The sequence below is a fragment of the Rhea pennata genome, chromosome 5 (genome assembly GCF_028389875.1).
Source record: "Rhea pennata isolate bPtePen1 chromosome 5, bPtePen1.pri, whole genome shotgun sequence".
NCBI classification, from domain to species: domain Eukaryota; kingdom Metazoa; phylum Chordata; class Aves; order Rheiformes; family Rheidae; genus Rhea; species Rhea pennata.
Genome location: NC_084667.1, coordinates 13,793,735 through 13,821,546, shown reverse-complemented (window position 1 = coordinate 13,821,546; position 27,812 = coordinate 13,793,735). Strand labels below are relative to the sequence as shown.

The window sequence follows — 27,812 nt, the reverse complement described above, 5'->3', positions numbered from 1 at the left end:
TTCATTTAAAAAAAGAGGTACTCATTCATTACTTAACCTAGGTGCTCATAGGGATTCTGGAGAAAGGGAGCATACAATAACATTTTATTACCTAGACATATGATGGGAAGCTGTCCCCAAAGCTCTCCGCCCCAGGACACACAGTCCATAACACAGTGTCACCAAGGATGAGTCTTTACTTGAATCCAGTGGCTTGTAATAACAAAAGAAAAAAAGGGGGAAAGGGGAGAAGGGAATAATAGTCAGGTGAACAGAGTTTAAAGATATACACATATATCACTACAGAAGAAAAAATGTTTTGCCAGAAGGAGTAAAAAGACAACAACCCCAACATACACAAAAGGTATACAAATTTAAGTGTGCTCGTGTACCTGCCCCACCAAGTATTTCCGCTCAGACATGCATTAGCAATTATTTTTAAAATGTAAAACTGTACGTTCTACATACATGCAAAGAAAGATGCATCAAGCTATATTTGAAATAAGTTGTAAGCTGTTCAGATGCATAAGCTTTCTTTATGCATACTGTGCATCTTGTATGCAAATATTTTTTTTTTAGCAAAATTACTATGTTTTAAGATGAAAATACTTCTAACAAATAAAATGGATTCTCACTTCATAGTTAGGAGTGTATAACTGAGTTAACTGTAAACTTCTGTAGATTAAAGCTTTACTTAGTGGAAAATCACTCAACTAAAGCCCTAAGAGGTAAAGGTACATTATGCCCTAGATAACAGATTGAGTATCCAAGTGATTAAATTCGATTTTCACTACTTACACAAAGTATTTCACAAGACAGTCACTTTGAGTGAAATGATTATCTTTGGCTGTTGTTTGTCATTTGACTGCAGAAAGCTTTAAAATCTTATACCCTTTAAAATTGACTAATCTTCTCACTCCAAAGTAAATCTTCATTCTGAACTCAGATCCTTCATTAAATGCAAGAAATCAAATTTTATCCCTTTCCTTTTAAACTCAGTCAATTCTTGTTCATTCTCAAAAAGCCGCACTGTGTCACATATGATTTTTGGTAAGCAGCAAGAAGTCAAGCAGCACTCTAAAACATTCTCATAACCCTATTTAAAAGGCAGAAGGATCTACAGAGGAAAAGGGTTGGGTATGGAATGATCACTATCACATGCCAGCAGTTCCAGCAATCCAAAGGAGAGGCACAGTATGATGACTAAGTAACACACAGTCTGTTTTACGTGAGCTGGAGACAGCTTTTTGTATGACTACTGTCAAGTTATAAAAACAAGTATCTAAACATAAATATATCCTTCTCTATGTAGATAAATGTCTGATTAAGATTCAATTGATTCGTGAGAGCTGTAAGTGAAAATGCACTATTAAACAGGTTACATCGTATACTACTATACTAGTTACTTAAATGGAAGAGGAGAAAAAGAAAATCAAACTTAGTGAACTACACACTGATTTTTGATTAAAAGTTATTTTAAAGGGAATACTAAAGAACTCTGCAAGTCAAATAACAAAAACACATAAGACCATCCTAGAACAGTGAATAGCTTTCCTTGCATGTTTACACCTACCTTTTCTCTTCGAGAGCAGCAATACTCTATCCAGTTCAGATAAATCACACAGAAACTCTCTCTTGAGATCCCTGCCAGACGGTGATCATAATCCTCATCAATATTGGGATTAAATGTTGGGTCTACGTCAACGTAATTGCGGTCCGTACATAACCGCAGTCCTTCCTGCATGGTCTCATTAGCTAACCATTCCTCTAGCTTGGGGGATGTTGTGACATAATAGATGATTCCCTGAAACAGTAGTAGTAAAAAATACATGAGACCATACTGCAATAAAAGTGTTAACAATTTCAGTTCTTTCAACTCACTCTCGCTCCTTACCCATAAAAGCCCAAGTATTACACAGAAGTGTTTGTTTAGTTTACAGATGGAATGAATTTGAGTGCTCAGAAAACACAAGTTTACAAACACATACATTTTCTAAAAATTTAGAAGTGTCGAGAGTTCTAAAGCATGTGCTAAGGGACTAGGCAAAAAGAAAGAAGGATGGCACAGCATTCTCACTGTAGCTGGTGGGGAGGAGAAGTCAAATAAATGGGAATTTTTACCTACTGAACATGGACACAGTACATTTCTGAAATTAAAATTTAGTTTTCTAAGGTAAATTAACAGATGGGAAAGTTTAAAGCCTGGGTGTGTTTGGAGGAAAAAAGCCACATGTATATGTGTGTATAAGTATCTGGCAAGTACTTCAACCTGAAGTTTTCACATCTTTCAGAGAGAGTGTGAGCTTGTGAGACACACGAAATAGTATGCAAACTGATTAGCTGAGGAGATCTGAGGCCTGCAGAGTCCTGTAACAATTTCAGGATTTTTAAACAAATATGGGTTTGGCCAGCTTTTTAACAACAAAACAGCTCAGCTTTCTAATCTGTTCCTGTTTGAGATAAATGTATCTTTTTATTTACTTCACCAGATTTTACGTTTGGGTAATAGCCTTCTGAGTTTCTACTCCAGTTTCAGCTGGAAACAGTGTCTTCTCTTTGTTCTAGACTACACAAGCCTTTCCCTGCTCATACACTAGAATATCAATTACCTATCAGCTCCAACTTTGTCCTTTGATGAAACTGTTCATGTCTTCAATTTGCACCACACTGATCTTCTGATGAAGAGACACTGGAAGTTTAAACACTTCCTAGCTCTAATCCGGCTTACTTCCCCCAACATCTGTATTAATCAGAATCATACCTTTACATAGTAAGTGGTGAGAATTTTTCGCAGATCAAAGACTTGAAGCATGGATGCTGCACTGTTGTCAGTAATACTATAACCCTCCAGAACATACTTTGTCACAAGAACTTCCCAAGCCAGCCAACGCTGACCAAAGGCAGCATTAAAGGAAAGCATATGAGGAAGGTGGCCCGGTTCACAGCAACAAAAACCTTCATCTTCCTCTACACCTTCAGTGATGGCCTCTACTTCTCGTTGCTGGCAGTAAGTTCCTTTAGAGAAACAGAGAAAATAAACTCTTCAACTTTTTTTTATATGATGGACTTAAGATGACTCATTTACACGTTTAGAATCACGCAAGTCTCAAACTGCAATTCTGTGAACAGCACATGAATTACTTGTCAATTAACAGTAATTCACTATTTAATTAAATAAATTAATATTAATTTATTAATATACATTAAATAAATGTATAGCCTAATTTACCACTGTAGAATCACCTATAATAATTTGGGGAAGGTAAGCAACAATTAGGGCAGCCATGTTGCACTCAACTGGGAAGACAGACTTAGCATGAATTCTGCAAGAAAAAGCTAATTTTCCTCACAAATAAGGGGGTATACAGAGGCTCTGTAACCCATTTCCAAAGCAAATGATTTACAGATGGAATTGAAAGTAACTTCAGTTTCCAGAACAGAAGTTCACTCTGCAAGACAGTTAAAAGTGTAGCGTACTCACCTCTGAATTCAAGCCCCCGCAGCTGAAAGGTGACCAAGCCATTTCCTATCTCTATAAGGTGTACGAGTGCATTGAGGTAGTCAGAGGCTAGAATGAAGCAGTCCCCAGTACTATAGTTTCCCCACCGACCCAGCAACAAGTCTCCACATAAGCTGTGCTGAAGGGAACGGGTTAAATGTTCATAGAAAATTGAATTCAGGTTGTTATCATCTGAACCTGCAGGAAGATTGAATTTGAGTTACCATCTGACTCTGCAGGAAAAAAAAAAAACAAAAAACAAAACAAAAAAAAAAAACTCAAGCTTGAGTGTCAGTGAAAGCTACCGCTTCACATTTAGTCCTGAATTTTCTCAGCAACAATTTTGTTTCAAGGTCCCATCTGTTTTTAGAGACAACAATTCTGAATAAATACTAGGTCAAGTTTAATACTTTGACTATTCTTCTCCCTCTTACTGACTCACTCTTCCTTTTATCAAGTTATTCCTTTAGTTTCACTCATGTATCTCCCAACAATCTATTCCATGTAACAACATGCAAAAGTAAATGAGCACAGAAGTAATCCAGTAATGACTTGTTGTACTGGTTTTATCACTAAGGATACCACTAAGATATCTTCAAATAATGTTTGGCTTTTTAACTACTTGGAAAGAATATAATGCAAAATAGTTTTATGTATACTTTGATTATCAAGGAAGGAAGGGAAAATAAAGCAGACAGATACACAAGGTGGTGGGAAGAGATAAGATCATATGACAGTTTAAAGAACGAAGCAGAAGAGATGATGGGGAGAAAGCAGCAGCAGACAAGGGATGGAGGGTAGGGGAAGAAAATGACCTGAGAAGAGGAGGAAAACGGCCAGAAAGCAAACTGATCACATACCCTATTTAAAAATCCTCATTCCTCCTATTTCTTTAGAACAGTTTCAGACAAAAACTAGGAAAGCTACCTGGATTTCTGTCAAGCTGGGAAGCCAATCTTGTATTTGAATGATCCACACGCTTTGTGCTGAAAATAGAATAAAGTGTTCTTAACATAAAATTTCATACTGTAATAAAATTTAAGGGAAGAAATTATTAACAAAACAAAAATCAAAAAAGTATTTCCCTTGAAATAGTGTGTAAAGTTGTTTTTTTATAGTTTTTACATGCTAATTTGCTATTCTGAGTTGTGCAAGTGCTTTCTGGTAATAGCATTATGATCCAATATCTAACAAAAACTTGCCCACAATAGGTTGTCATAGAAAACTTTAGTTTCAGATGCGATATCATAAAATGCATGTATTCTCTTAGGTAGATATCATAAAGCTTTAGATACGACAACTTCACTTTAGAAGCATTTAATCAGCACAGCTAATATTCCTGTTGAGTAAAGGGCAATTTTCAGGAAATAGTTTTCTTGGCTCAAAATACAAGCCTTCTTTACCCTGTATTCTGAAAACAGTACTTACACTGTTCTACTGTGCTCATCTTGCCCTACGCTGTTTGTCTAGTGTTCCACTGGTCTGATACTCCATTAACACTGGAGGTATAAAATTAGGGGAGGTACAATCTGACATGAAGAAGCTTTTATTGTTGATAGCTTCTTGATCAAGAGATCTACTTGAATGACTTCAAATTGAGTTTTGGTGCTAGCATTAAGGACAACCAGTTTTATTTGTAAGATGAGCAACAAACAAAGATAAGTCAGGGTTCTGAAAACCCCCCCAAAAGCAGCTTTTGTATCTAAAACTCACCTTCTAATTAAAAATTCATTTAAAACCCCCACAATTTTGATGTGTAAAAAAGAATATAACCAAGACACTACACTTCTATAAATAGCAATTAAAGAAAGGTAAATACTGTCAGTATTAAACAAGTTTTTTTGAAACTCAGAGCTATAAACTCATTTCTTCAGGAAAAAAAAAAAAAAAAAAAAAAAAAAAAAAAAAAAAGCACTTGGAGATAAACACACATTTAGCCATAGCTATGTTATTACATCCTCCCACCCTTCCAGCCTCACAGATCTTTAAAGGCTTTATGTCACCTACTTGTAGTCTCTTTCCCAGAATTTGACAGGTCTGGCATATGAAGTGATGAATATTGCACTTCCCAGAAAAGGATTCAATGGAGTGGAAAAGAAAGCTGACACAGCTGCTTGGACAAACAACATTGCAGAATCTGTAGGATAACAGGGTTAAGGAAAGCAACTACTTTTTCAAGCTTATTTAATAGTACATTAAGTAGACAGTGGCACTAACTAAGAACAACCGTGTACCTTACCAAGTATCTTTACTGCATCTCCAGCAATAACTGATTTTTTCTTTGTTGTTTTTAAATTCAGAAATTAGGGGGAAAGAGCTTGGCACTAGACATGGTGCTAATTGCTTTTCTGGAAGTTCTTCTGCAAAGAATATTAATTCAATACAACTCAGAACAGTCTACCCATGAGCTAAAAATGCAATGCGAACTCAGAAACCAACAACCAGAGTTGGTGACTCTTGAAAAAGGGAATGACTGTCAGAAGAAAAGCTATGTCATTTTTGCAGTGAAACAACTCCTTTCTGTGATTCTGGGTTATAATTCTATTCCTACTATGGTATAATTCTCAGTGCGGTCACAAGTATACACAGTTTTTCGTGAATACTCACTGGACAAGCATGCTCATACACTACAGCCTATGATCCATAAGCCATTATAATGCAATACTCAGAAATGATAAATACACACGAACAAACTAAATCTGCATTTTCAAAGGATACGCGGCACAGCAAAGGGCTGGGCAAAAGCATGGAAAGCAGAACCCCAGGTGATCTGCCAGGGAGCAATGTAGGTATATACAAATTTCAATTTATAAAACAGTTCCCAAAGCTACAGAAGAGAAAGAAGGAAAAGTATTTAGTGATTTGGCTAAAAATTAACTTGCTTTGCAGTGCAACAAATACCCTGAAGGGCTTCCTGATCCTCCTAGAATTCTTTCAGGTCTGCCAGAAGTCTTTAGATTTAAAAACTAAACTACTACTAACATGTTATGTACTTTATTGTTCTACTAACAGAAACTCGTCAGATTTTTAGAAGGTCACATATTCTTTCCTCAAGCAAACATCACAAGTGCTTTGGGAAGGAGAATTCTCAGTTGTTTTACAGCATATGTATTAAAGTGCTGATAGGACTGATGACTTGAAAGATTAGGACTTCAGACTGTTTTCCCTTTTGGATGACCTGAAACACCCAGAAATAGAAAGAGTTAGTTACCTTGCTGAAGAGTATGGACATGAAGAAGAGATCTAGCAGCATGGTCTCACTAAAACTTTTGTAATCAAAAGTAAAGAAAAGCACTGTGAAAACAACAGTGACGTACTGGCACGTTGGGCTACTGAATGATGAACGGAGTAACTTCAAGCCAGCTATTGTGATCATTAAAGCACCCAACCTGTGCAAGAAATTCATACAAAAAAAAGTTATTTATCTGCTATTTGAAAGGGTTGTTAAAGACCACATAAACTGTTGTTGTTGTGACGCCAACTTCTTAAAATCTCAAGGTTTGGATTTAGGGTTTTTCTCTTCTCCCCACCTTAAAGATGACTTCAGATTTTAAGGTTACTATCAGAGTCTTTCAATCAGTAGTGCCAAGACCAATCAGTAGTCCAAAACAATGTTCAAAGCATTAGTATTATTTATAAAAAACCAGTCTCCCTAAAACATTAAAGGTGAAATCATCCCCATATTCTGAATAAAAAGATCCTATCTTTAATTCAGGTTATGAATATCAAGACGCAAAAATGCTAAAAATGATCTATATTACTCAGTGAGAGGATGTTTCTAAATAGTGGATTATCAACATTTCCTGCATGACTATATTGCTCCAGCTAATATTGAGTTTAATGACAAACTTACTATTGTAATACTATTGGATGGTATTCTTTTTTCTGAGCTAGTAACAGATTGAAGGGTTATATAAAACAGTTCAAATAATGTAATGGTGATATTCCTCCCAAACTCCCTCCAGAGTGACAAGAACAGTAAGTCTAAAGCAAAAAATTACTAGATTCAGGGATTACTAAACTTTGAAAGAACAGCTAAACATATATCACACTCTTTTCAGATTTATTTCTTCCTGCAATACTTCTGTTTTAAATCATTAGAACTTCAAATCGAAAAAGGCCACCTAGTCACTGTTCTTGGAGGGATAAACTGCAGGGCCTATTATTGGATTCACACTTACTGAAACAATCAGATACACTACTTTGGAATTATAGTCAAGGCTCAGTGTAAGAAGCAGCATGCAATTCTGTCTGGACACAAGTTATACTGATGAAGAAATTGGAAGGCCTGAGGAATTCCTTGGTAAGAGCAGAAAGCAGCAGAGGGGCTGCAAGCTAGCATATCATCAGTGAGGGAATGTCACAAATCTTAGCTTTACACCTGACAGAGTGTACTGTAGCTATCTTAACTTTGCAGACTGAATAATCGTATTATAGACTCCGAAGATCGAACAAGAAATTCTGATCTCATACTACTAGATAATTCTGCAACTTTTGATCTTTACAGTATATGCTAGGGCTCCAAAGATTTTTTGTAAGGATTCCTAATCTAACCCTGAAGTACTCCACTCATTTTAAGCCAGAAAGCTGATTTAGTTCAGTAAGAGTCTGCAAATAAAGGAAAGTGTTATTTATTTCTTGTCTTAGTTTCATGCAAATAGCATTAACTGTCTTCTCACAGACTAGAACACACTATTCCATTTTACAGCATATTGGACATACTCAGATTACTTGATAACCTTTTCTACTTACTCTGTATCCAGTTTCTTTGGACTAGCAATATTCTTAGCGCTGCTGCTAAGCTCATTGAGGACTATCAGTGGGTAAATAACATTCTTCTCTACAAAAAGGAGCCAAATATGAAGTTTCTCAAACCACATAACATGTGCAGCATCTATCAAGACACATTAAAAAATAAGAGATTGTAGTATCAAATTAAACTCAGGAGACTGCTAACAATACAGATCCTTGGTCTGAGATATTTGTGATTAAAAAGCCCACGTACCTCTATCAGCTTGCCTACAGAAGTATTTAACAAGTTCGACATTTCTATATATCACAGCATTAACATCTCACTCCCTTCAAAAGTTCCAGTCATGAAACCAAACACTGAATTAGGGGACATCTATATTCTCATCTAACTGCAGTAGATAGATGATGATCATTCTGAGGTATTATTCCCAAAGCACAGCAGAGGACTTCCACTGATAAGCATCTGCACAAAATTTACTACACCATAGCATCATTTTGCTAGCTACACACTTTCTGCTCGTGGAAAGTAACAATACATTGACATCAACATCGAAACCAATCAAATTATTTCACATTACGCATTTTAGTTGGTGTGAAAGGATGTCTTCCAATGATATTTAAATTAAAACATTTCTGGTTCACCCCTCCACAATCTAGAGGAACATTCTTTTTCCACAACACAAACTTCTGAAAGCTAAAAACTTCTGAATTTTTACAACTGCCAAAGAAAAAAAACATACACACACACACAGAAAAGCTAAACAGGGCTGCTATGTTTCAAATTAATGCAAATGAAAATAATGGTGGAGGGGGCAGAGATAATCTTACAAAGCAGTACAAATACAGGATGAAAGAACCTGTGTCAGACATTTCTTCTTTCATCTTGTGTAAGTTCATTAAAATGAACACACTATCAAATATGGCTAACCTGAAGTCAGGAATCAAAGGGAGCTAATACTGTAGCTTTTCTACTTTTGTACATTGAAAGTCTAATCATGCAAGTGCACTTTTCACCTTTTCCCCTCCAAGGGGAGCTTAGCATGGTATTACGATTAGTATTCATATTTATTCATCTGTACACCAATCACAGAAAAATGCAACTTGGACACTGGTGAAAAGACCACACTGCATAGCTGGTACAAAGATGGAGGTTAAGAATCTGTTCTGAAAATTCCATGTTTTTGAATGTAGTAAAATGCTTGTGTACTTCAACTTTCTCTGCACTACTACTCTATTATCTTGTAATTCCTGGTTATAGAAATATTAGAATTGGCTAATCCTTGACATGTTTAGTAAGGCAAACCTGGCCTCTTGCAAATCAGTTATTTCATGCAAAATTGCACTGTTCAATGATATATTTTTGTAGTACTGTTAACAGTACTACAACAACTGTTAACAGTTAAAGCAGGGATTAGAGATGAAACAGAATCCCACACAAGTTTTTGCCATTGTCTTCCCTTGAAAACTAACTGAAAGAAAAAAAATAACTTCAGTTATATTTAAGTCTTTCTTGATAGAAATTTGTTCAATTTGCTCTCAAGAAAAAAAAAAAAACAACATCAAAAAAAAGAAAAAGCTCCAGTAGGGAGACACTTCAGTCTACCTCTACAATATTTATCGGTGTTGGCAAATTGATCAGCAGGATGTTTATATATTCTACAGCTGCCAGGGAAAGATTTCATGAAGATGTAGACTTTAATACAAGGTGAAAGTGTCTATCCATACATATCAATTAGTGAGACTGATCCCTTAGTCTGTTTCTTCCCCTAGCAGGGCCCTTAAGATCTTAACACAAGGGACACTATTGCATGTAAAAACATCAGTATTCACCAACCTTTGATCTGCTTGAATTTTTCAGTACATAAATTCTTCAAAAACAAATTTCATTAGAAGAATGATTAATGAAATGGAGTTATTCACTTAGATTTTTGGGGCACCACATGTCTGCTAAACATGTCAACAATACTAGTAAGAATCAAATCTATGCCAAGTTGAAAGCTTCAACTGCATTCACCGTTTCTAATCCTCTACAACATTTGAAAACCAACTTGAAGAAATATCTAGTGAAAAAAAAGCACTGCAACTATACCAAAAATTACCAAGGCAATCATTGTCACAATCATTACATTCTGAGAAATCTTCAATGGAACTGCTTGGCGATTAACGTTAGTATATCTACGATATTATCATCATTAGTTAATAGATACATAAAACATCATGGAATCAAAGCACAAGGAACTAAAACTAATAAGTTACAAAACTGGTTATCACGAAATACTTCAGCAATGATGATAAAGCAAAGAACAAAAAAATATTGATAGTTAGTCAGCAATAACTACAAGTTAAAAAAATTAATAGTACTTACTATTAAGTACTCATTAATAGTACTTACTTCGGACTTCAAACTGATAGTATTCCTTGGTTTTCAGCAAGGGATGAGAAAAACAATGCCAAGGAAGTTGCTTTCGGAGTTGAGGCAGAACATAATGGGTCACAAAGCCTACTGTACCCACCAATGCATAGAGAACGTAACTTAAAATAGGCTAAACAAAAGAAGAATTGAACACATTAAGGTTTGTATTTTATAAACAAGATAATTAGCTAATAGTTTTTTGCTTGGATATATCTAAATAAAGACATTTCTCAAGAGTTATAGCTGCTCTTTTTTTTATTCTAGTAATACTTTTTTCCAGCATCTATGCAGCTGTTCCTGTACAAGTTGAGACTGTAATTCTTCACAAGAAACTATACTGTCAACTTTAAGAGTGTCAAACAACAAGAAATGCTCCCCAAGAGAATTACCTGTCCATTTCTAACATATTTTCACCAAGTTTAGAAGTATCTTAGAGGAAAAATACCCTGCCAGTGTTATTTCACAGTCAGTTGCTTCTGACCCATCTGCGTTTTATTTCTTAAATTATAAAGTTATTATGCTCTAAGGGCCAAACCTGATTTACATTTTCATCTTCTGGAAAGAAGGACGAGGTAAAAGCATAATGAAAAAGAAATTATTCTTGTGTTCTCTTGAAGAGGAGTCAAATAAGCAGCCTTCTAGGACCAAATCCTCTCCCAAATATCAGAAAATTAGTATATTTGCACAGTATAAAGACTGAATTTTACAGCAACACTTTCTATATGTAATTGTTTTAAAAGATTTAGACACAGCACAGCAAAGTCAGGATTGCATTACTTTGTTACAAACTCTCAATTCTGAAATTCTTGGAAGCCCAAGCCTACCCAGCTATATAACTGGTGAAAAGCATACAGCCAAGTTTCTCAAGCACTGCAGAGAACAACATCCAGAGGGAGTGCTGAAGTCCATCCACACAACAGAACAGATACTTCCCACAGAAAAATCTAGCACATCTGCTCAAGTAAGACTCTTCATCTGAGAACTTTAATATTTGACACAATCTAAATGTACTTCGTAAAATGAGTTTCATAATTTAACCGTAGGCAGCTGCAGGATGGTTAAACCCTTCCAAATTGGGGCGGGCAGCACACCCAACAACCAATGAAGCCAAAAACCATCTTTCATTTGCCTGAAATAATGCTGTTTAAGCAAGCTAGTGACTCCATTTGAAGAATACTAGAAAAAAAATTGAGCAGCTATAACTCTTGAGAAATAGCTTTATTTAGATATATCCAAGCATAGGTCTAGTTTCAGGTCATTATCAAGTAGAAAAAACAATTCCCCCCTCAAATCCCCACAAACAAAAACGCCAAACCAGTTTCATCTTTCCTCAGCCCAGAATGATCCTAACACTATTTAACATAGATGAAATAGTCTCTGTCACAAAATGCCCTTCTAAGTTAGCTGAAAAAAGTCCAGAAGCTAAAAAGAAAGTAGGAAAGTGAAGGTAGAGAATGGGTTTGGGGCACATAAAACCAAAGCATTAAGATCTTCTCATAGACACTGGTCACACTACATTTAAAGATATATTCTAGAACTAGTCAAGCTACCTAGAGCATTACCTAAATATGTGTTATAACATACTGAAATATGTGTTATAGCATTAGATTTGGATATAAAAAACAAACAGCATGATGTAATACCTTACCTGTAGAACTGTAAATACTGTACTGACATGAATTGCGAAATAGAGTACACCAATGACAACACACACAATCAGGTCAGACTGCAACCGTTCACTCTGGGAAATAATAATAATAAAAAAATCTTTAGAAAACACTCACCCTGGTTGTCTTCTAAGTCTTAAAGTTCCACCCCAGTAACATCCAAACGAATTAGAGAATTTTCAAATGATGCCAGCATTAGCAACTTCCACCCAAGTTACTGGAAATACCACATTCCACTTTGGCAGGAGAGAAACCTACACGCTTTTGAGAATCTCATTCCTCAATCCTCTATTTTTAAGCTACAAAGGAAAAATCTGTACTATTACCAAACACATGGTAAGTCCTATGGCCAAGAACATCAGTCCAAATGAGTCAACTGAAAAGATACCTACCCGAAGGGGTATATGAAAAACATACCCAGTACATTCTCTCTCTCATTCTGGACTGTGAAGGGGTATTAGGATCCTATCTAATAGCACTGAAAAAAAAGAGCCAAAAAGGCTAACCAGTTCTCCCAGTTACAATCAAAGATTTGTTTAGAAACACGAGATCAGAAAGGGCCTTGGACGACAGCTGCCTGACAAAGCTAACTGTCAGGTAGAAAAACCAGGCTTGCTCTCCATCTCTGATCTCCCCCCTCCTTTGCAGGAAGGGAAAGGGAAGCTTTAGAACTAAGGATTAGCAACCTTGAACCTGGAGGGGAGCTTAGGGTTGAGAAAGCGGAATGAGTTTGAATTTTCTGTTACGGCTCAAGAAGAGACACATGCACAAGTTTTGGGGAGGTTTTTGTTTGTTTTTTCAAGAAATGGGCAAGTTACAAAATACTTAACGCCAGACTGTCACAAGGGGGCGAAACAGACTTAGAGCCATTTGAGTTCAATAGCCTTCCAAGTTTAGATCTATTTCCTCAGTGTAAATACAGTATTAGTATTCCCAGATCAGAAAGGCATTACTGGATTAGCTATCCTAATAGTGGCCATATAATTACACAAAACAATTATTTCTTCAAGCTCTTAACTTGTTGAGATATAGCTTATTTTTAGAGAGACAAAAAGACTTGATATTAGAAAAAGAAAGAAAGAATACATTATATTTCTCAGATTTCTTTCTTCTCAAACAGGATGGGGGATAGAAAGCTAAATAAGAGGTTCAAGCCCCTTTGGTCTCTCTCTCCCACCCCCTAGCCACAGCTCTACATTAAGAATATAAATAGTGCCAGTATCTCCCATTCTAGGGAGGAAAGATAAGTTGTGTTAACACCATCAGTGTTAAGACGACTTCAGTTTATCTGGTTTAAGTATCTACCCGCGCTTTCCATGCACTGCACATTGCCATGTTTATATCTGCTAGACTAAGGAATGCTATACTAGAAGAAATCTATCTATGCAGTTATTCTCCTAGAGCCAGGCCCTAAAAAGATTAAGTGCTCAACCTCCTCTTGTGTAAGCTAAACTTAATATGTTTCTGATGTGTTACACTTGCTGATTTACTAGGTGAAAAAGAATAATGTCTAAATATTACTATTTTCATAACTATTTAGAGTGAATTTGCACCAAGAATTCAAATTATAAGATAAAGTAAATGGAGTAATGGAGTATGTTATATTTGCCCGGTAATATTTTCACCATTTTTATTTTCCCCTTCTGGAACAGGGCACATGAAGCTTTTGCTCACAATTACTAGAAATACTGAGTTAATACGGTCTTACCATCATTAATCATTCCAACTTGAACTTGCACACAAAATCAACCATCACTTACATTATTGACATGAACTAAAAGACAATCCCCAAAGAATCTTCGAGTGTAACTCAGGGAAATGCTCACTTTCTCACATGTCTCTATTTAAATAATAGAACTTAAATTGTATTATGATGATATTTTTTAGCATAGTATGTGTGTTTAACTACAGATTTAAAAGAACTATCGTTTTCATGGACAGCATTTAGCAACAAATGACAAATACAAAATTTTCAGAAGATCTGAAGTTTCATTGTATACAGCATGGTAAGGTTTCAGTTTACACCAAGTTTTAACTTTGTGACAAACAACAAAAAGGAACAGTTAGAGGCACATTTTCCTAGAGCATGAGATTGACCAAATAAAATTTCTCACTCTGGATGCATAGCTGCTGCCTGTTAAAGGGAGCATATAATTGTCATTTGTCTTTCAAATGCTCAGCCCAGCAGTAGTGCAGGTTACATAGCAACATAGGTATATTATGATGAGAACTTAACCAACTGGAATGCACTTCCCTAGGCAAAGAGCTGAGCAGACCACCTTTACTGTTTTTCTTCCTTAACATGGAATAGCATAATCTTTCCCTTCCATACCAAAAAGGATGGGCCCTTTCTCCCCACAATATAAAATGGCTTTCTTTCCCTTAATACAGATAACCAAGCATTTGTTTTCAAGTAAATATTCTTAAGCGTTGTGAGTTACCTGAGAAAGGAATATACAGTGCACTTAGAACTCTTAAAGCATCTGAGACTTTAATATCTATGTGCTCATTGCTGTCCTGCTCTAATCAACACCATGGTAATTATTAAATTGTTGTGAACTGTGAAATGTAAGTAACATCTAGACTGAGACAGTACCAATACATAGCAAATACTTAGATTGAAAGGGGGGGGAAAAATCTACTTACCACAGAATTTCTAAGCTTTTCAGGTAAAGGATCTTTCACTTCAGACAGAGGATCCTCAGGGTTTTTGTCTTCAGAATTAGGAAAAAATTTTGATTGCACTAAAGAGCTTAAAAAAGACAAAAAAAACCACTGAAAAGCATGCTTTGTGTGATTTTAGAAAAGTAACAAGAAGTTAAAAGATTAAGTTTTATAATAAGAAAAAGCAATTCTGGCAGAATAGTACTTTCATAGGGCTCAGCCAATTTATAAAAACAAGATCTTAACTTTATAACAGAATCTGTTCTCTGGTTGCACAGAATGACTATCATTAGAGAGAGAACTTAGTAAGTAGACAGATCTTATTCTAACAGCAGTTTCTTCAGAATCAACAGGGGTAACTGCAAATGCTGAATTTTCAAATGGGTGCAGAGACGGCAGTCATAAAATACAAAGCCTTACTGCATAAATAATAAAAACTTAACTCAAAAGGGGTCTATTTGTCAACACATAAGTCAGAGAAACACGAATTCCTCGATTTAATTCACACTTCAAAAAAAAAAAAAAAAATATGTGCTGCCAGAGTTAATTCATGAATGGGCCATGCTGACCTAACTACTGATTTCTTAGCAGATCTTACTAGTGCTAGAACTCAAGAACTTACTCCTAGGCTTTTAGAAAATTATATGCAGCACTGCCAGCCACGTACAAACACCTCAAAATCCCTCCATGCATTTTTTCCTATAATACCCCACGTGGTACAGAAATTTTTTTTATATACATACTTATGTGTGTATTTTTTGAATATACACATACATATATACATATGTATACATATACTATGTGTGTACACACACACACATTTTATAGTCAGAAAACTGACTACAGAATCAAGCCCTACAGCTTCAAGGGGGGAATCACAGTATTGCAATGCTCGACTCTAATGCATCCTGCTGACTAGTGGAATCCACAAGCCAGACAAGCATCCATGATATAGTGCTCAAAAAAAAGACAGCTAAGGAAAAGGATTTCGTACCAGCAGAGTATGAAGTTCACCTAAACTAACCAGAATTAACAGGAAAAAGTTTAGTTGCCTAACTTAGCCAAAGATACGAGTTCCCATTCTGCATGTGACACTTGGATAGCAATCATTGATTTTTCTGTTCACAGGAGAGGCCTCAGGCTATCTAACAGACCATTGCTTATCAAGTTTACCCAGCACTGCAGCTAAATTTAAATTCAAGTTCAAACTCTGCCTAACCCAGATATGCAACTGAGCCATGATTGGCGATTCTGTAGGAGGTGTTTCTTCTATTGGAAGTATTTTGTTTTACACAAATAAACTGAATCAGAATTACTCATCAGATCAGTGCTCTCAGAAGGAAGATGGATGTGAATACCTGTTTCCTCATGCTAGATGAGAGCTCCAATCACCTAAATAAACTGATCTTAGATGCAAAATGAGTCTATCTGAATTAGTGCTTTGAGCATACATTCAAAATAGGATCGCAATAACAAAAATGAGCAAACACATTCTGAATGTGTTTAAGAGATTCAGCTTACACTAGTGCTTTCAGCAGATTTTTAGCTACAGAATGGGTAAACCATTCAGGGAGTTCAACACAAAGACTCTAGCAGAAAGATGCCAGCAGTAGCAGCTTTGAGAATATTAACGGGCACTTAAATCAGACTTTGGGATGTAAGTTATTTGTCAGAAGCCACAGAGAAAGACTGTGGTTAAAGGAGGAATCAGGACCAAAATTTGAGAATTACTCTCCCCTCTCTAGTTACCAGACCAACTTCACGCTATTTGATAATGCTAATGACTACCAGTTTGAATAGTACTTCTGATATCCTTAACCAATGCTTCTCTGTTAAGACTTGCTTCTTGATTGGTAAACAGATACAAACTGAGACACTTACAAAAGCACAGAAGGGTCACTACTTTGTCTGCTGAGATGATACGATATTGCCACTAACAAACCACAAAATATGGAGAAGAGAACTGGAATATGCTGCCCGTCCCAAGAATCCTGGGGACAGAAATGGGATGTTAGTAACTAGAAAACAAAGGGTATAACAATTATCTGACATCCAAGAATTATATATGATGATTATAAAGTTAATTTTTCCTTTCTTTTATTAACTTTATATTTCAACAACAATGAAACAATAATTTCAGTACGAAAGTATTATTCAATATTTACCTATGTCTAAGTAGAAATCAGAACCTTTAACATAGTGTACATCAAGCTTTTACTTCTTAATCATTAGTCACTTTATGCATGCTTTGAGATCACAGCTCCTCAGAATTGCATTTTTATTCACTTTTACATTTTAAACATTGCCTGCCTTCTTACTCTAATTTTTTTTACATGTGCTAAATTCTAATATATATTCAATTTTTAGTCTCAATCTGTACTCGACCTACAGAGATGAAAATGATCCTTTGCTAAAGCTTGTATATCTTTGACATATGTGTTTACAAACATCTAATGAGCTACACCTGTACAAATTCCCAGAACACTAATGACGGTCTGTGGGTGATGCATCATGGGAATATTTTCTCTAAAAAGATTTTTACCATCTGCAACAGAGTTGAAAAGAACCTGTTTAAGTAGAGTTTGAAGGAGCACACACTAAGATTAATTGTCAACTGAGCATATTTGATTACTGATACGTACAGAATTAACACAGACACAGAACCAACACCACGGTCAGTTTTCAAACAAAATGGCTTTTTAAGCAAGGAAAGCCTGTTTTTTGTTTCCTTATCAGATAATTCTACTTTCAGATAGGCACACATCTTCACTTTGGCACTACAAACTATTTCTGGCTTTTAAAGTAACTATTAATTTGAAAACACTTTATTTCTAGTTTTCAGCACTAGAAAAACATTCAAATGAATCTTCTTGAGAGAAATCAGGGAAATACCAATACATTAAGAGTATGCAAGAAACAAGCCAGCTGTGTGATTTTCTCAAGAGCCAATACAGAACATAACTGAAGGTAAGTATGTACTTTAGGCAAAACAAATTGCCCATTAGCATATACATTTCATTGAAAAAAATCATAAAGCTTTTAAAAGCAAAAAGCTAATTTGTTCCTGCTTTTTCATTTGCATCAGAGCAAAACAAGTATAAGACTGTGCCAAATCAGAAGAGTTATTTTTAACTCACTTTTTGTATATTGCAAGGCTTAAGCAGAAAACAAAACCCAGAACTTTCATGTACACTGTGTCTATAAGCGTGCTCACCTTCAGGGCACCATAGCACAGTCCATACAACAATGCTACTGCCACAATACTACAGATAAAACTGTAAAGTGCTGCAAGCAGGCTTGTGGTAGCTGTCCATCATGGAAAAGAAAGGAAAAGTCAGTAACACATAATTAGTTAGATTAGAATACAAAATACTTCTAATTGTTGCAAAAAAGTGAGAGCCCCCAGTTGCAACACCCCTCTGATATAAAAAAACCACAATGCATAACAACTACTTGTATTTTCCTTTAAAAGTTTTTTTGATTTATATGGCTTTATCTCCTTTATCAAACAGCATTATCATAGGAATGGTTAACAGCTACAACACAAACTAATAAAAGAAGAAATCATACTTTTAACACTTACTGGGACAGTAATTATATTTCTGGGTGATAAATCAGAAAACCTTTAGTCTTTTTAAAAATACAACTAATATTCTGAACATAGAGGGTAGGAATACAAATGATATAATCATTATTTTTAAACTATCCCATTAAATTATTTGAAATCTGATAGCTTTGCCCTAATCAAAAGTTTTTGTCACTGATTTGGAAAAAAAAAAAAAAAATCACACTTACCATTGCCACCAAAGACATGAATATCCAACTGTTCACAGAGATACATTGCAAACGTATTCACCTGAGGCAGGAGACCAACAAAGAATACTATGGGGAAACATAGTGTAAACACTGCAGGAGGGGAAAAAAATAAAAATGATGAAAAAGCTGTGAAAAATACAGTATTGTAACGTATTCTTCAGTTCCTTCAAGTTCTAGGGTAACACACAACATAATTCAACAGCACTAAAGCTTTTCTACTGTAACTTCTAAGGAAAACAGCCATTAAACAAATCTATACTTTAACCACTATATTTCATCTACCTGAATCATTACATAGACCAATAATCATTTCTTTCATTTTGATTTTATCACTATAAAAATGACATGGGCCAGTTCAGGATGGCTGTAGTTTTGTGTAATAAAGTTCTTGTAAAAATAAGCTAAGAACATTTACAAGGATTTATAAGTTTTCCTTCATTATAACTAAGGCTCACATACACCTAATTGCCTGTCTAGAGTTTATGAGCAACATACCATCAGGCCTGCTGATTTAAGAGGGGCCATGCGTTTCACCCATAGATTTTCTGCTGCCTGTAATGCCTCACAAGTTTACCCAGATTTTTCCATACCAGTTCTGAAAAATTCTGTATTGTTCAAATCCAAATTACATTTTTCAAAGTGAAAAAACGGTAACTTGGTATAAGCCACTAAAATCACAGAAGATTACAGGATTTATAAGAACGCAAATACAAATAAAGTCACTTAATTTTAATAGGGAGAACGGTCTGTCCAGACCTGTGCATATCCCTAACTTCCCGTTTTCAGAAATGAGATGGAAAAAAAAATTTGCCTTTTACACACAAGCAGTCAGTAGTTTAGGCATACTTCACAAAAAACAGTATTTAATAAGCACTAGTTCCCAGGGATAGAAGAATCAAGCCAGGAAAATATTCCTAGAAGAAAAAAATCTGACTGCTTGGGGAGGATTTTCTGTAATCTTACCAACTTGTAGTTTCAGCAACCAAAAGACAAAAACAGCTTGAAAATATCTGGTAAAGAACTGGAAGTCTCAGTTTTAAGTTTCTAACATTATATCCACAGGGTGATTAGATATTAAAGGCCAAATTGTTAAAGTGGTCCAGAGTGGGTTAAATACAGAGAAGAACATGAAATACATATATACTATATACACATATGCACACTTTTTTTTAAGCTTTGGCAAAGTTAAATAACTAAGATTTTTAAACACATGCCTTCAGGGACAGGTAAAAACACTGAGTTCTGTACTTCTTGCTAATACAAGTTAGGAAATACATGACTTGGTACCAGGTACTCAGGACCTGTAGGAAGTTTTTTTTCAGAGTTTTCATGTCTAACTTAAGTCATAACTGCAAGCAGTCTATATAGTGCTTCCTTTCTGAGACATTAAAAAGGTTGCTTTATGAAGGCCTGAAAATTGAACTAGCATGGGTCAGCTGAAAATTCATAATGAACAAAAAAAAAAACTGGGAAAATAAACTTCATAGGGAGAAGGCCAGCAAAAAGCCAGTATTTCTGATGGCTTTTGAATTTTATAATTGACTTGCTCTGTAATGGGGCCCCTTTAGGAGAAAACAGCTGATATTAACATGTAGCTGGTTTAGATTAGTTGTCAAATTCCAGTACATGGGAGGCTTAACAATTAATCTTAGACCTCACTTGTCTGCTGGTAGGACAGAGCAATTGCATCATCCAAACTTGAAGTTTGCCTTGTCCCGCATCTATGTTGTTCTAGTAGATGTGCCTGAGAACAGGCCAAAAAGGCAGCTGTGGTTTTTACTTTGTGCTGGCAATTTATGTTTATTAGCAGTCAACTTTGCAGTATACACAAAGGGTTTGGAAACAGTGCTTCAGTAGCATCATTAGCTGGTCCAAATGCAAGTTTTGATGAGTAGCGCTCTAGGAACCTGATTTTTACATGTAGAACTGGTAAGAAATATCAACTGCACAAGCTTTAGCAAGATACCTGAGAATAGTAAAACAAAGGGATCAAAAAGCATTTAAAACACTGGAACTAAGAATTTTTAAAAGCTAAATCCAAGACGGATGTAGTCTGGAGAAGATGCCAGCATCTCTTAAGACTAGGTCATTTGTAAACTCATTGTAAATACAAAATAATGTGGAGTAAAAAAGTACTGTAAGAGTCTTTTCAAGTCACTTTCATGATACAACACACAGCCTATACTGAAGTGTATATTTTACCTTATGGAGTTATGAATGAACAATATTGCAGTAACTTGAGTTAAGGGGAAAAAGGAAGAGATGATCTCAGACTAAGAGAACAAAACAAGGGAAAAAATGAAACTAATTTATTTCCTGAATGGCTGAACATCTGCCGTTTTAATTCCTTGTCCCATTATAGATACAGAATGAACACCACAAATATCAGTGCATAAATAGCTCCACAAAAGTTATAAGAAAACACCTTTAGAAATGCCTGGACAATCCTCTGTTCATAAATAAGAGGCTTAGAATTTTTCCCCTTGACATTTTAATTTAAGTACAGATTTACCAGCAGAAAGTAAAAAAGGGGAATAGTGTAAGGTATGAAATTCAGATTGTTCTTAGAGTCACATCACAAGTATTAATTTTCAGAATGCCTGAGTCAGTAATTGTTACTCATCAATTACAAATCCAAACAGAAAAAAAAAATAGTAATAAAAAGAGTCAGAAAGCCAAAGATAAGGTTTTCTTTTTCTTGATAAAAGACTGTCCAAGAACTGGAATCAAACATTCACAATATTCAGCTGAGGTATTCTATTGCGCATAAATGCTTTGGTACAACTGAAAAGCTTCAAAGACAAAGCAGGTATGTTCAATTTAGCTGATCTCTTAGGCAATTTCTCCTCTAAAGAAAATTACCCAAACAACATAGCTTCATTGGTGGTTTTGGTTTGTTTGTGTTTGGGGGAAGAGGAAGGCACCGTTTTTTGGAGAAAGTGTTTTAATGCCAGCACTATTCTGAAAGCACCGTCCTCATCCAAGTACAATGAAGGCACATCATTCACAGTTCAAAGTCACACTTTTGGTATTACTGATAGGAGGCCTGTTCTGACGTAAGACATTGATTAAATGAGGTTTAATCTGTCTATAATATATTTAAAAATTCTTGTGTCCCTACTGTTCTGCCCAACTGCTAAATACAAATAACCTGCCTTAAAAGGGCTCCTGTTCAATTGTGACAAGTCTCTCTAGGCAGCTTTATTAAAAAAAAAAAAAAAAGGCAATTCAAAATGCTTAAGCACTGAGTAGGTAGGTCCAAGCACAGAACAACATATCCCAGTCCAAGTTAAAGAATGTAAGGGTTTAGGGCCAAGTACTGAGCTATTAGGTAGTGCAGAAGGGAGGAGGAAAAAAAAAAAGTATTTCTAGTTTAACTCTGACAGCATTTTAGTTGACATTGACATTCCAGCTGTCTGTGACAGCAAAACTTAATTGCCAAGAGGGTAGGGTGCTGGAAACAAACTTTCCTATAAACACCAGCAAATCTAAAGTTACTCCTCCTAAAACTAAATAAACTATAATTAGAAGATTATGATGCAACTGTGTCAGAAATAGACTGTGAATACAAAATAATTCCATTGTGGTGAAACAAACTGTTCAAACTCACAAGGAAGCCACTCACCTATAACTAAGTCTCTGGCTGACAGCAGCAGCAATGGGTTGGTGAAAGCCATTCCATACAACCTGAATCTTGTTGTAGATATGTTTCTGCTGCCATAATCCAACAGCCAAATAAGACCACAACATAAACAGAAATATACAGGCCTACTATAGGCTATGATACGGTTATGACCCTGTTGGGGTGAGGTGGGGGGAGGGGGAAGAGGGAGAAAGGAGGGGAACAAAAACAAAAAGACATTTGTTTTATTGCCAAAAAAGAGTTTTATTACCAGAAAAGTATTTCATAATTAAAGTTTAATTTCTGTTCATTAGCTAGACTCCCACTATGTGCTGCAATCTCACCACTTAAGTTTAGATCATAAAATCCTCAGTGTATTGCTTTTCAGTGCTATAAATCTATGAGGTTTGTGGCTTTTACGTAATGAATGAATACACAGCAGATAGACTGAAGCTATCTATGTTTACCCTATTCTCCTCTGAGTTTTAAAGCATTTTTCCTGTAACACTAAACAGAGGAAACTAACTAGGCTTCATAAGCAATAGAGAGGAATACATTAATTTTGAAGAAAGAGCAATTAAGGTTTTATCGATCAGATGCTGCTGTTGAATGCATTCATTAAAACATGACTCATTACCTAAATTACTATGAATAGTAATTCCTTGCTGCAGAGGAATAGTGTTTTTTCACATCTTGTTTAGGACACACAAAAACATTATGATCTGCTAAACTGCCAGAATACTGACATGCTGTTCAACACTATCATATCACTTTCCATGCTCAAACATTAATACTTGCTCATAAGAGCATTATGGCAACTACTCATGGTTTTACCAAGTGAAAAAATAAGGCTGCATCCACAGATAGAACAAGTGAATGGTCTACAAGGGCAGTACAGAACATCAGAAAAGCAAATTATAACTAAGAATCTTTTTGGATATAATTACCTGAATAGAGTGTGACTGACAAACCTATTACAACAGAACTCCATAGCATAAGCTAGACTCTAAACAGGGAGACCATGATATGCTAAATACATGCAGAAACTGTATGGGGTAAGGAAAGAGAGCTCCATTCCCTTCTCGCATGCTAAAACTGCATACACCTCTTGTGCCTGAAGTAGCACTTTGAGAAATCCAAACGCTCAAAAATCAAGAAGTTCAGTTCTCTGCAGGGGAAGTTCTACATCTGCAAGGTTACTGAGGTGAAACATGTCTATGACTTACATGTCGAGGGGAAGAAGAATCTGGTTGAACACTCTGAAATCAAAATGCAAAGAAAAATTATCCACTTTGTGGATAAGTTCATCTACCCTCCTTTCCCCAATGTTTATTAATTCTACCACTTTTAATATCTAAAATGAATTTCTCATTTGATGATCCACTGTGAGCCTCCAGAAAGCAGAACGTATTAAAATAAATCATAAAATACATTCAAAGAGCATGTATCTACTGCCAAAATTCTAAAGAAATCAAAAGTTTATCTGTTCAAAATGCCTGAAGTAAAACATTTTACACTGTTCTACAAAGTGTTAGGCATTTCAGTTTTAACTACAATTTGCATCCTAATAGTCTAATCATAATCATGAGGGGAGAAAAAATATGCTTAGATGTGTATTTACTTAATAGGAACATATTCAAGTGGATCCACTGAAAAACAATACAATTTCAGGTTTAGTTAGTAGATTATGTTTTCAACCAATGAGAGTTTTCTCTCTTTAGGAACACAAAGTGCATGAGAACAACAAATAAAGGGCTGTACAACAAACATACACAGAACTATTGTAAGTGACCTTGTTTGACCATCTAGCAAACTTCCCCAGCAGCTGGGGCTTCCTCATTTCATTGAACACACACACACACACACAGGGTTCTCCTTAAAGCCCTAACTGGCAGACAATACCCAACCTCCAAACATTTTGTAACATGGAAGTTTGTTACACAAACAAATTAAGTTAGTTCTACCATTTATAAAAAGCAAAGATGGAAATAAAAATACCTTCAACAGTGAGTACTGACAACTGGCTATTACCAGGCAGAACTGGAAGACCCAAATATCCTTGAAAAAGCCCTCTATAAGTAGTACAGAACCCAGAAATGCAACTAGAATAGCTAGGATGACAGCTAACACGTTTTCAAGGATCTCACGATTCCTGTATTAGGGAAAAAAAAAAAAAAAAAAAAAAAAAAAGAGAGATAGCATTAATAGCTAACTATGTTTAGAAAAATTTGCAAGGAAGCAGCTAGGGTCAGATGTTAACAAATAAAATATACTGCTGGTAGCAAAGTAGTTAAGAATAAATTTGAACTTGCATAGACTATATTAGCACACTGCCTATTAGCAAAGCTAGGAGAGAAGCTACCAGGATTTCAGTGACAGCTGAAAGCAATTAGTATCTTGTGGACCTGACCTTTAAGAAGCAGCACTGATAGCTTCAGAAATAATTTAAATGCTCAGCTAGAAGATGCATGGTCCATAATATAAATCTATATTTGAGTTCCATACAGGATGATTACAGCTCCTTCCTCCCATTTATAGATAGGGAAAACTACATGCATGATACCTTATCTAGAAATAATCTGCCATTCATGACTGTATAATGCAGAAACTAAAGTATTCTCTCACAATCTACAATAAACTAAAGTGGACTAAAAAGCATCTTTGTGTACCATACCATATGGTATATAGTAGTACTGAGTAACACACCAGTAGTATTTCTGCCTAGACAGAATCACTGGTACACAGACCTTAAGGAAGTTTATTGCTGAAATTTAAGTGTTGTACTCCCACAGCTGATAAGGAGGGTCACTTTCATTTTATTCCAATAGGTAAATAGGGACAACATGTTAGTGTTCTATAACTCTTTCTGCCTTTTGAAAAAGGCTTTGAAACATCAGGTAAGTTTTTCTCTGCCTCCTGAAATAATACAGGTATATATCAGGTCCTAGCCAACCTTCAGTTTACTTTTGACAAGCTTATTTGATAGCTTTAAGGATTTGCAACAAATCTTTCTTGACAGTTCATAGAGGTGCTATTGCCTCAGCCACACCAAACCAGTTTTGGTGCTTTTTTCATTTTAGTATTGCTAAAGAAAATGAGAATAGCTTTCATTATACTAGAAGAATTGCATTTTTTATTGTTCTTTTATCTTTCAGAGTACAGTAAGTATGGCTCTCTAAGGATACCTCTATCTGTATTATCAGCTTGGATAGAGTTGTTTTTTTTTTTTTTAAAAAAAAAAAAAAAAAAAAAACTTTACTTTCTGAAGTCTAGGAATATACAAGGATCTCACCTATCAAATAAAGCCAGAAGGGTTAATCTATCAAAATTGATGCTAATCCAAAGCTTAGGCAGTATCCAAAAGCGATAGTACTGCTTGACTTTTTGAGCTGCTTCCTCTTGAGGTTGCATGTGGTCCTGAAGGTCAGGGCTCAGGTCAATGTCTTGCTGCTCCAGCAGATCTGTATCTATGGTTAGCAGCCTGTTCAATCTGATCTGGGGAAGAGAAAGCTAAAAGACAGACAGTATTACTAAAAGCCTATTTATTTTATATCGCTGTATTCTACTGAATATTAGTTTGAATATAACAGATTAAATAATTTCAATTTTGTGAAGTTATAGATTAAGCACAGTTAGTTCTGAGGTTTCTACTTACTCTTTTTGCCCTTATCATAGCGAATAAGCACACCAGCATCAATAAGTTTATAATACTGAACAACTGTGTTATATCATCTACCTTATTTCAAATGAAGTAAGGATTTGTCTAAGCAAATTATTCCATTAACTCTAGAAACTTCCTATCTGAAGACAAGCAAACTGATAGGTGAGTAGCAGTAATGTTTACTGCAACACTCTAATCCCAGTTTTAAAGAAATGACAACACATTTCTTATATAGTCAACTAACTTGCATACACACCCATGCCAAATTGTTGACTTTGCAAACCAAAGCAGCATATGCCCATATCAGTGGTCCAATTTAAGCATACTACATTCTGAATATATTCAAAGATGAATAAAAAAACCCTGCTGAACCAGGGTTTGCTGAACCAGTTCTCTTGAAATCATAGTAATACTAATAATCGCAAAGGACATTTAAGGAAAGTATTCAGAAGGTTAAAAAACAGTTACTAAAATATGTATGTCTGGTCTAACCCAGACAGATGTATAAATCTTGTTAACAGGCTAAGAAACATCTTAGCAAACTCCCATTTACTGTTAATACTATAATTAAAATGTCACTTAATGAAAATCCTTTATAATGTTTTAAAGCAAAGTAAAATTTAAGTGTTCATGTCACCTAGAAGTTTCAAAGTACAGTTTTACATTTTAGAATTACCTTAAAGTTTAACATTTGATTTCTAACTTTTTATCAGTATACTGAAACTATGCTCAGACAGCTTTTCCTTTGCATGAAAAGATTATTAAAAAAAAAAAAAAAAAAAAAAAGCAAAAACCTAATCAGGAACATTCACTTTCTAAAGGCATTTCAAAATACAAAAACATCATTTAAGATGAGCTGTGTCAGAAAATGAGTTTTTTTGGAGAACTTTAAAAACTTGTTTTCTTAACCAGTAGAAAATCACTGTAATGTAACATTTGTGACACTAACAATAAATTCAAGTGGAAGTTCCCATTTAGGTATATGGGCTACACTTTTGAGTGTCAAGAGTTTGCTTTAAACAATCATGTTCCTCAATGAGACCACTTTGATGGTCTCATTGGCACATAACACCTAAACCTTTAATAGAGTCTGGATTATGTCCCTTGAAGAAAATCAAAGTTTCCCTAGCAAACAGCAGATTTGAGGATCATGTTATCGATAAAATGCATGGTTAGGCAAATGGAAGTTTCTTGCCACTCTGCCAAGCACAGAATTAAAATTCCACTTCCCTCTCTTGATTAGGTGATCATTAACAGTAATAATTTAATATGCTTTATTTTCTTAAGAACTATGATCATTTGCAGAGTTTTAGTGACATATCAATACTGGCCTTCCAAGTTACAAGCACAAGTACATTTGGACTTTAGGGCAATTTATAAGGCCAGAGATCAGAAAATCAGGAAATGATAAAGTTATCTGCAGGATGAAGTCATTTAAGCCTCTGCCTTCCCCCCTCCCCCCAAGAACTCATTTTATACAAATTAAACTTTGTGCAAGAGACTCCAAATGACAAGTTATTAAACTCCTTTCAGAGAAATTACTGAAGTTTTTTGGTCATGTTTTTGTTCTACAGTACTCTGACATTTATTCTTTCTGCTAGTTGTTGCTCTAAGCAGTGCAGAGGAACAGAACTGCCCAAGTACAGCTATCTAGTCTCTGGAAATCTTCATAGGATCTCAGCACATCTTATTTCTGCATAATTTAGATTCAAATTACCAAGTTTAAATTTAATATAAAG

The 27,812-nt window shown here is 35.4% G+C and overlaps 1 protein-coding gene across 6 annotated transcripts in view; it reads right to left on the bottom strand.

The window, feature by feature from the left end:
* Positions 1-27,812, bottom strand: part of PCNX1 (pecanex 1) — a 93,325-nt gene that overhangs the window by 17,939 nt on the left and 47,574 nt on the right. For all 6 annotated transcript variants that reach the window (XM_062578087.1, XM_062578090.1, XM_062578089.1 and 3 more), the window contains 19 exons: positions 25,705-25,922; positions 24,411-24,564; positions 23,639-23,671; positions 22,416-22,587; positions 18,770-18,880; positions 18,189-18,280; positions 16,856-16,965; positions 14,957-15,062; positions 12,292-12,384; positions 10,623-10,773; positions 8,231-8,372; positions 6,690-6,867; positions 6,197-6,305; positions 5,486-5,615; positions 4,406-4,464; positions 3,461-3,676; positions 2,741-2,994; positions 1,553-1,783; positions 92-192 (listed from right to left, as the gene is read on the bottom strand). In XM_062578087.1, the coding sequence (XP_062434071.1) occupies positions 92-192; positions 1,553-1,783; positions 2,741-2,994; positions 3,461-3,676; positions 4,406-4,464; positions 5,486-5,615; positions 6,197-6,305; positions 6,690-6,867; positions 8,231-8,372; positions 10,623-10,773; positions 12,292-12,384; positions 14,957-15,062; positions 16,856-16,965; positions 18,189-18,280; positions 18,770-18,880; positions 22,416-22,587; positions 23,639-23,671; positions 24,411-24,564; positions 25,705-25,922 (2,660 nt within the window). The remainder of the gene's footprint in view (positions 1-91; positions 193-1,552; positions 1,784-2,740; positions 2,995-3,460; positions 3,677-4,405; positions 4,465-5,485; positions 5,616-6,196; positions 6,306-6,689; positions 6,868-8,230; positions 8,373-10,622; positions 10,774-12,291; positions 12,385-14,956; positions 15,063-16,855; positions 16,966-18,188; positions 18,281-18,769; positions 18,881-22,415; positions 22,588-23,638; positions 23,672-24,410; positions 24,565-25,704; positions 25,923-27,812) is intronic.